Raw genomic sequence first — 9973 nt, 5'->3', positions numbered from 1 at the left:
CCCAAACAAACACACCCTAAATGTATCGGGTTTATTCATTTTGTGTTTTTTTTATATATATATATATATTTTATGTTAAATATAAAAAATTATATTGATAATATAAAAATTAATGCTCGCTCAGTCCCATATATTGTTGTCCACTTTACCATTACGAGAATGTAAATAAAATATAATTAATAAATAATTAAAAAATATATCAATAAAAATAATTATAAATTAAAATAATTAAATAATTTAATTAAATTATAAATTATAATTTTTTTAACATGATTAAAATATATAATATATTTAAAAAAACAAATTATGCAAGATAAACAAAAATAAAAAATATTTTACGTGAAACTAAAAAAGTAATTTTATAAAATTATTAATTTTTTTATAAGTGATAAAATATATATTATGTTAATAAGTATATATTATAAGTTTTTAATAATATTTATAAAATCGTTTCATCTAAAAATAAGAAATAAATTAATTTATTATTCTTTTAAAAAATAGTATATAAAAATATTATTTAAATAAAAATAAAATGCAAATCCTAATTAAACAATTAAAATCCTAGTAAGAAATGGTGTGCTGTCATCTTCTAGAAACAACCAACAAAATTTCAGAATTACAGCCTCGCAAGACCCGAGGAGAGCAACGCAATTTAAGAAACGACAACAACCCAGACCAGCCCGAGGACAACATCGGAAAATCCGACACCGTAATTGTCGAACAAGTAAAATTCCAACCCATCCCATGCCGCAGTTAAAATATTATCCAATAATAATTTAAAAAATAAAATGATTAATAACAGGAAAGCAGAAGCGTGCGACGACGAATCAGTCGACAAAGTCGAGCTCAAGTCTCCCCTCCCAATTTTGTCATTTTTTCTCGTTTTTGTATACAATCGCAATTCCGAAGAGGCTCTGCCAGATCGCCAATGGCCGAATTACAGCACGACAGCACATGCACAAAGAATATACACGCGCACAAATAGCTCCACTCGAGAGAATTTCGTAGAGAGAGAGAGGAATAGAGGATCTGGTAAAGATATGGGTTAGAGAGAGAAGAGAGAGGCCAAAAACGGAAAAAGCAGCATTAATTTTGTCCTTTTTTTAATATGCGATCGAGTTAACATGTTTTGCATCCAGTTCTAACGCTCCGGTTGATTTGTGAGTTTTTAATTTTGATTGCAGTAATTTTGTCGCAAGTTTTTAGTTTCGGATGTGTTTTGCTGCATAAACGCGCAGAATCACTGGTTGTTTGACTGTTTGTTGTGCTCGTTGCTTTGTATTTGATGATTCGATCTTCCGATTTTTTTTTCTTGTCGATGGTAAAATCAGATCTCGAGTTTGAGGAGTTGCAAATTATACGTTGCTGTTTATTGAAATCACGCAGAAGTTTTGAGATTATTTTTACCTGTTTTAGCTTTCTTCGTAATAATTTTTTTCCTTATTCCATGGTGTCTGATTCGCGATAGAATTCTGATCAGGTAGCTATTCTGTGAGGCGGTTGTCGCTGTTCGTTGTTGAGATAGACTCGAATTTTGTGAAGGTATGATGTGTGTATCCAAATGCCTGGATGTGATCTCTAAACCTATTTTTAGTTGTAAATTATGAGAGTGATTTCTCGAAATTCTGCAGAAACAGGAAGATCCTGAGCTCAACTCTAACTATTATTACTGAATTGAGTTCGTGGAAGCTTTTGTGGTTGGATCTCTGTTACCTCTGCCGGAGTGTTAGTTTTCATTTTTCTACCGTCATTGAAAGCCTTCTGTCCTCTGTCTAAACGAAGATGGCGAAGTTAGGGCACACGGATTCTAGAAGAATGTACTCCTGGTGGTGGGATAGCCACATTAGCCCCAAAAACTCGAAATGGCTCCAGGAAAATCTCACAGGTATGTACACATTTATTGTTGAGTAGAATAATGTGTTCACATGAGTATAATTTTAGTCTTGTTTCAACCATTTGAGTACTTTCCTTTTACTTGTGATTATAGTCGGACGGTCTGTAAATTCGGATCTGAGTGCTCTTCATATGTTTATTTACTTTATAGGAACTGGTCTAACTACTGTAAAAAATGTTTTATGGTTCAGAGAATTTTATCTGCTCATCTACACTGTGTAGGTTTCTTGTATAATTTCACACTGAATTGTGCATTTCTCCTTAAGAATTTTAACAAGGAATGTTCCACACTAATGAAATTTGTTCTGGTAGTTTTGATTTGTGCAATGCAAACATCTTGATGAAGATCTGTGTTGTGTTGTAGATATGGATGCCAAAGTGAAAGCAATGATAAAGCTCATAGAGGAAGATGCAGATTCTTTTGCAAGGAGGGCAGAGATGTATTACAAGAAACGGCCGGAGCTTATGAAAATGGTCGAAGAGTTTTATAGAGCATATCGTGCATTAGCAGAAAGGTATGATCATGCAACTGGTGTGATACGCCACGCCCATCGTACCATGTCAGAAGCTTTTCCAAATCAAGTATTTGGTGACGATTCGCCTGGTGGTTCGGCTTCTGGAGGTGACATGAGACCTCCTGAGATGACAATGTCGACCCCAGTAAGTATACAGCGTTGATATCATAATTTTAGATACATTGCCAGATCCTTCTTGTCTAACTCTTGTGATGTGCTGTTGAACAGATGGGAGAATACATAGATGAATCTGAATCTATCTCCAATCGAAAGGCTGTGAAACCATTCAAGGATCCGTTTGGGCATGCAAGAAGGGAGCTTACTTTTGACGAAGAGGAGGAGATGGAACAGAATAACCATGACAAGGATCCAAACTTGTCAAAACCTAACCAGGAAACTGAGGAGATTCAGAAGTTGAAGGAAGCCATTACCAAACTGGAGGCAGAAAAGGAAGCTGGGCTTGCTCAGTACCAGCAGAGTTTGGATAAACTTTCCCAGCTACAGAATGAAATCTCTAAAGTCAATGAGGATTACAAAATCCTTAGCGATCGAGCAAATAATGCGGAAAATGAAGCTGCTGTGCTGAAGGAAGCCATAGCTAAATTTGAAGCAGAGAAGGAGGCTAAGCTTCAAGAGTACCAACAGTGTGTGGACAAGATAACTAACCTGCAGACTGTAATATCTGCTGCCCAAGAGGATACTCGAAAACTTGATGAACGAGCTAGCACTGCTGAAATGGAAGTGCAATCTTTGAAAGGTGAGCTGGACAAATTATCTGCTGAAAAGGATGAGGCTCTCAATAAGTACATGCAATCACTGGAGACCATATCAAACCAGGAGAACAAGTTAAAGCGTACAGAAGAAGATGCTCAAAGGCTGAAAGAACGAGCTGAAAATGCAGAAAATGAAGTTGAAATTCTTAGACAAACCATTTCAAAATTGGGGCAGGAAAAAGAAGCTGCTGCTCTGCAATACCAGCAATGCTTGGAGACGATTGCTACACTAGAGAGCAAACTCAAAGCTGCCGAAGAAGAGGCCAAACGCCTCAATGTAGAGGTTGATGATGGAGTGACCAAATTAAAAACTGCTGAAGAACAATGTGTCCTGTTAGAAAGATCAAACCAATCTCTTCATTCTGAGTTGGAATCATTGATGTTCAAGATGGGAACTCAAACGCAAGAGCTTACGGAAAAGCAGAAGGAACTGGGAACGCTCTGGGCTTGCATACAAGAAGAGAGGTTGCGCTTTGTCGAGGCTGAAACTGCTTTTCAAACTTTGCAACATTTGCATGCCCAAACACAGGAAGAGCTGCGGGGTGTGGCTTCTGAGCTGCAGAATAGGACCCAACTTTTGAAGGCCATGGAAACCGAGAACAGTAGCTTGCAAGATGAAGTTTTAAAGGTTAAGCAGGAGAACAAGCAACTTGATGAGTACAATGCAACTTCTGCTTTGTCATTAAAGGATATGCAAAATGAGATCTCTAGTTTAATGGTATCGAAAGGAAAACTTCAGGAGGAGGTAGAGCTCCGACTTGACGAAAGGAATGCACTGCAGCAAGAAATATATTGTCTCAAAGAAGAGCTTAATGATCTGAACACAAAGCAAGCTGCCATATTGAACCAGGTGCAAGCAGTAGGTTTGAATCCAGAATCCTTAGAATCATCCGTGAAGGGATTGCAGGAAGAGAATGCCAGTCTGAAAGAAACATGCCATCGAGAAAGTAGTGAGAAAGTTGCTCTTCTGGTGAAACTGGAGCAGCTTCTTGAGAAAAATTCCCTTTTGGAAACCTCCCTATCAGATTTGAATGCTGAGATGGAGGCTGTTAGAAGGAAGCTAGAGGAATTGGAGCTGTCATGCCAATCTCTTTTGGGAGAGAAATCTGCTCTCAGTGAGGAGAAAGCTTCCCTTGCAGCCGAATTACAAGAAACGAAAACAAATATGGATAAGCTTTCAGAGAATAACAGAGTTCTGGAAAATTTTATATCTGATGCATACCATCAACTTGAGACATTGCAGGCTAAATCAAAATCGTTAGACGAATCATACCAGGTGCTGGTAAACGAGAAGACTGATTTGATGAGCACAAATGATGGTTTAACTGCTCAGTTAGAGAACAAAAATCTCAGACTTGCAGAACTCGGCAGAGTTTATGGAGAACTGGAAGGAAGATGCATGACTCTGGAGAAAGACAACGAATCAACTCTCCGCAGAGTTGAGGAGTTGCAGAACTCTTTGGAGGTGGAGAAACAAGAACATGCCGAGTATGTTCAGATGAGTGAAACTAAGTTCAGTGGCATTGAGGTGGAGATGAGCCTTCTGAAAGGGGAATCTGAATCCAGAAAGAGAGAACTTGACCGGTTGTTGGATGATGCCATAGTTAAGGAAATTGAGATCTTTGTGTTCCACATATCTGCTCGAGAGATGAAAGAGAATAATTGCTTGTTGAGTTTACAAAATCGGGAACTTTTGGATCAATCCATTTTGTCCGAAAAGAAGATCTCACAGTTGGAACAAAATAACTTTGATCAACAAGTTGAGATCAAATCTTTATCTGAGCAAGCTGGATGGCTGAGGGGAGGGACATACAAGTTATTGAAGGTTCTCAAGATTGTTGATGATCATGCACATGAGAATGGTGCTGATCGAGACCACGGTTATTTTGACCGGCTGCTGAGTAGACTTCAAGATATGGAGATGTCCCTCCACAGAGCCGAGGAAGATAATCTGGGCTTGACAGTTGAATTATCAGTTCTTATTGCATGGCTCAGGCAGGTTAAATCGGAATCACAGAATCTCGAGGTTGAAAAGAATACGATCGATAATGATTTGAGGGCCAAGATTGAACAGATCCTAGTGTTGCAGAGTGAAGCTCTTGCTCTCCATGAGGTGAATGAAGAATTTCGATCAAAATTGAGGGAGGGCGATACCAATAAGGCGGTGCTGGAGACTAAGATCGAGGAATTGAATAGGAAGCTTCTGGATATGCAAGGCACTTGCCATGTCTTGCAAAGAGAGAAATCGGAAATTTCGAAGGAGAAAGAGGCCTTGGCTAACGACATCGTCCAATTGGAGGAGAAGAACATTTCCCTTGAAGAGGAAAATTATGGGTTATGTGATAAGGTTTTAGCTCTAGAGAATCTCTCCTTGATATTCAGAACCTTTGCAGATGAGAAATATATGGCATTTAGAGAACTTGGGGATGATCGAACCAAACTTCATCAAATGAATATGGCTCTTTCGACGAAGTTAAACTCGACAACAGGGAGCTTGGAAGAATCAAAAACTGAGAATAATCAGCTCAAGGAAAGGCTGCAGAAGACAGAAGATGAGTTAAAGGCGGTTGCGACGGCGAGAGATCAGTTGAGAGATCAGTTAAGCGTAGAGATTGAAAACGGAAAGAAACAGGTTGCGGAGATGTTGCTAGAACTTCAGAAAGCAGAAGAGAAGATAAATCTGGTAGAAAAGGAGAAGCTAGAGTTAAATAAAGGAGTCGAAGATCTGACAAACAAGTACGATGAAGTTACATTGGTTCGTAACGAACAAGAGAACCGGATCCTCAAACTGTCTGCGGATAATGATCATTTAAGTAGGGACAGTAATTTCTTACGGGAGGCATGTCAGAAACTGGAAGTTGAGCTGCATCATTTGCAAGACGAGCATGAGAAGAGAAGAATCGAAGAAGAAAAAGTGCATACTGAGCTGGAAAATGAAAAGAAACAGGTGGCTTTGATGTCTTTGGAACTTAAGAACGCAGAAGAGAAGATAAGTTTAGTCGAAAGAGAGAAACTAGACTTCAATGAAAGTTTGGAAGATCTGAGGAAGAAGTACCACACAGTCGAATTAGCTCATGGCGAACAAAAGAATCATATTCTCAAACTGTCTGCAGATAATGACCAATTAAGCAGAGACCGTAATTTGTTGCATGACGCACGCGACAAACTGGAAGCCGAGCATGAGAAGAGAAGAATCGAAGAAGAAAAATTGCATACCGAGCTGGAAAATAAGTTGAATGAGATTGAGGAGTTGGAGACTCAGATTGCCTCAGCATTCGGACAATTACAATCTTCCATGGTTAGTCAGCTTCTTTACGAGCAGAAATTTCACGAAGTCCATGACGAGTGCCTTGGCTACATGGATCAAAATGAAGATCTCAGAACTCAATTGGCAGCATACAGTCCCGAGATTGCAGCTCTTAAGGAATGCATATCGTCCCTCGAGAGCCACACTAATATAAACATCAAGCTTCAAAGCCCCGAAAATGAGGAATTGCAGGTATTGCTTAACACATCATCGAAAATTACGTTTGGTTGCTTATTCTTAATAGTCATAAAGTATGCTATTGTGTGAAAATGTTATATGCAAATGTTGTTATGATCTAGATCTCGACTTCTTTCCCGTGTTCTTATTCTTAGGGTGATGAAGTTACAAACGATCCACATGAGATCATCGTAACCGAAGACAAGAGAGCATCGAAACCAAGCATGATTTCCGAATTGCACGATGCCCGGACGAGGCTTCAAGCAATTTCGAAGGCAGCAATCGCGATAAAGGAGCGAATGGTTCAAGAAAACATCGATCTTCATGCCAAGCTGGATGCTTCTGCAAGCCAGCTCGAATTGCTGCAATCCGAGAGCGCTCGGTACAGGAGAAACACAAGGCCGACATCCGAAATCACCGAGGCAGATAACGCACTTTTGACGAAGGACATTGTGCTCGATCAGATCTCCGACGGTTCGTCTCATCGATTCAGGAAAAAGGCCCCTGTCAATTCAGACAATCAAATCATCGAACTATGGGAAACTGGCGATCCCGACGGGACTGTCGGCCTGACTGTCACCAAATCGAAGAAAACAGCCTCTCCATCCTCCGCCGATTTCCGACGCTTAAAGTCAATGAGGAAACAGAAAGGTCTGATCCCAACTTCCGATTCGCTGCTCGACGAGGACTTGAGCTTGGACAAGATTAACATCTCGAAACGATCCACCGATCCCCTCCCAGACGGAAACCGTCGAAAAGTCCTCGAACGGCTCGACTCCGACGTTCAAAAATTGGCGAATCTCCAAATCACGGTGCAAGACTTGAAGAAGAAACTCGAAGTCACCGAGAAGAACAAGCGAGGGAAAGCTGTGATTGAGTGCGAGGCGCTCAAAGGACAGCTCGAAGAAGCCGACGTTGCCATAATTAAGCTGTTCGATCTCAACGCGAGACTGATGAAAACCGTTGACGACAGGTCCTTCTCCGACACCAAATCCTCGTCGTTCGAAATCGAAGACGACGCAATCGCCAAGAGGAGGAAGGTCCAGGAGCAGGCGCGACGAATGTCCGAGAAAATCGGGCGGCTGCAGCTGGAAGTGCAGAAGCTGCAATTCGTCCTGCTCAAGCTCGACGGCGACGATAAGGAGCGGAGAAGCAAAATCGCGGAGGCGAGACGACGGATCCTTTTGCGCGACTATTTGTACGGCGGCGGCGGCGGCGGGAGGAACGGCGGGCAGAGGCGTAAGAAGACGAGTTTTTGTGCATGCGTTCAGCCGTCAACTGTCGAGGATTAAGTTTCGGCTTCAATACGACGCTTCTTATTTTCGATATCTCGTCCAGCTGTCAGATTTCGAGGATTAAGGTTCGGTTTCGATTCGATGTTTATTATTTTCGATATCTGAGAATGTTTTTTTTTTCTACTTAGCCGTTAAAATGCACAATTTTTATGTTATGTTCCATGAAAGGTACTTATCTTGTAAATTTGAAATGATCTTAAATCCGGACTCAGAATAGATCTGGATCTACTGCTACGTACGTACTGTGTGTTTAAACTAAACTTGAAGAATAATGAATGCTAATGCGGGGATGCATTTAGCCGTTGCTTTTAAAATTTGGAGTTAGATTTGGCGGGTAAATTATGGCGGGTTGGTAAAATTTTATTCAATCCAATTATCTTTTAAAGTGGGCTGGATTTAAGGATGACAATTGATCCAGCTAGATCCGAGAGTAGATTCAATTATTTGGATATGGATTTCGGGTCTGGGTTGTATATAGTACCCTTGTTAGGTTTGGTTTAAAAATAACGAAGATATATAATATATTAATTTTTTTATTAGATTTTTATTTTCAATGAGTTACATGTTTGTTTTGCTTCTAATTTATTGAAAAAAAATAATTACTCTTTTTTGCTACGAATTTTTAATAGAAATAAATTATTTTATCTCGTGGTATATTATATTAAATATTTTTTTAAAAAAATTAAAAAAAGAAAAAAAAGAAGAAGCAGCTAATACAAACCATAAATTTGATTGTTTATTTGCAGGTTCTGGGTAAAGGAGTATAATTTGGACCATTGACTTTGAAAATTTGTAAGAAATTAACAAATATGAATATTTGTGTAGAATTTTAAAATATTTGTAAGTTGGAAACAGTTAAGAGTGCTATTAGCCCATCACATTAAAACTTAAGCTACAGACAATTCACAACCCATCAATTCTATTTATTCAGTTTTATTTAACCATAACTTTATTTTTCACTATTATTCTTTAAATATTCAATTTTTTCTATTATTTTAAATAAATTTTTATTTTTATAATTTAAAATAATTTTTTTTAAAATTAAAAAAAATATAAAATAAATTTAACGTTAAAAATAAAAAATTTAAAAATTTAAAATAAAAAAATAAAAAAATAGATGGCGTTGCTCCAGTGCAACACCAAACAAATACTCCCTTCGTCCAGCTATAAAATATACATATTTTTATTCTAGGACGTTCAATTACAAAGTAAACATTTTATTAAATACCTCGCTTTTTTCCACAGATATTTTTACTTTATATTACATCATTACTTTTACACCAAAAAAAAAATAAAGGCAAAAATGTCATTTTACTACTTTTAACTACCCACTATAATTAAAATAGTATTATTTCTTAAACAACCCACTATAATTAAAATAGTATTATTTTTTAAATATCGCACCAAAAGTAAATATTTACTTTGTGTGTGGACGGAGGGAGTAATACAGATTGTGTTATATAGATTATTATTATTATTATTATACTGTAATCTATCTGTCGATAATTTGTGTGATGTCGGCCCTGCATTGTTGTAAGTTTCTTACTAGGCCAGGATTAGGAAGACGTATAGCTGACCAGAATTTTAATAAAAAGTCAAAAGGGGGGGTGATAGACATGTTGATGGATAATAAATATGTTATGACATTACACATCCAGAAGAATCTGGCAATTTTTGGGCATACTATAAACAGAATAATAAGAAGAATATAAATTGATTTCTTCAAATTGCCCATTTATTTAATCCACAAAAATTAGAAGAAATTGTGCCAAGACACGCAATTAAATAAAGTAAAATAAAATAAAATAAAGGTCTATGTGAACGTACGTATGGTATTGGATCATATAGATTCTTGATTGATCAAAAAAAATAAAATAAAATAATGAGATGTGAAAACTGATTAATACTTATTATTTTTTGAGATAAGGTTTTTGATTAAAAGAAAAAAAAAAAAAAGTAGATTTGGCCACCATTATTTGTTGTTTGCCACTTGTCCCTAAATTTCCCTATAAA

General features: G+C 37.7%; 1 protein-coding gene across 2 annotated transcripts; it reads left to right on the top strand.

The window, feature by feature from the left end:
- Nucleotides 1–819: 819 nt before the first annotated feature.
- Nucleotides 820–8266, top strand: LOC127242810 (protein NETWORKED 1D-like). 2 transcript variants are annotated; one of them, XM_051262506.1, is made up of 6 exons: nucleotides 820–1160; nucleotides 1481–1542; nucleotides 1632–1885; nucleotides 2258–2553; nucleotides 2637–6680; nucleotides 6821–8266. In XM_051262506.1, the coding sequence occupies exons 3-6, from the start codon at nucleotides 1783–1785 to the stop codon at nucleotides 7955–7957; spliced, it is 5580 nt and encodes a 1859-aa protein (XP_051118463.1). In that variant the 5' UTR covers nucleotides 820–1160; nucleotides 1481–1542; nucleotides 1632–1782; the 3' UTR covers nucleotides 7958–8266. The 2 variants fall into 2 exon arrangements, with proteins under 2 accessions (XP_051118463.1, XP_051118464.1); XM_051262507.1 differs by lacking the exon at nucleotides 820–1160 and adding an exon at nucleotides 1214–1321.
- The last annotated feature ends 1707 nt before the right edge of the window (nucleotides 8267–9973 follow it).

This window comes from Andrographis paniculata, unplaced genomic scaffold, assembly GCF_009805555.1.
Source record: "Andrographis paniculata isolate CXL003 unplaced genomic scaffold, ASM980555v1 Contig89END, whole genome shotgun sequence".
NCBI classification, from domain to species: Eukaryota; Viridiplantae; Streptophyta; class Magnoliopsida; order Lamiales; family Acanthaceae; genus Andrographis; species Andrographis paniculata.
This window is presented reverse-complemented; position numbering and strand designations above follow the sequence as displayed.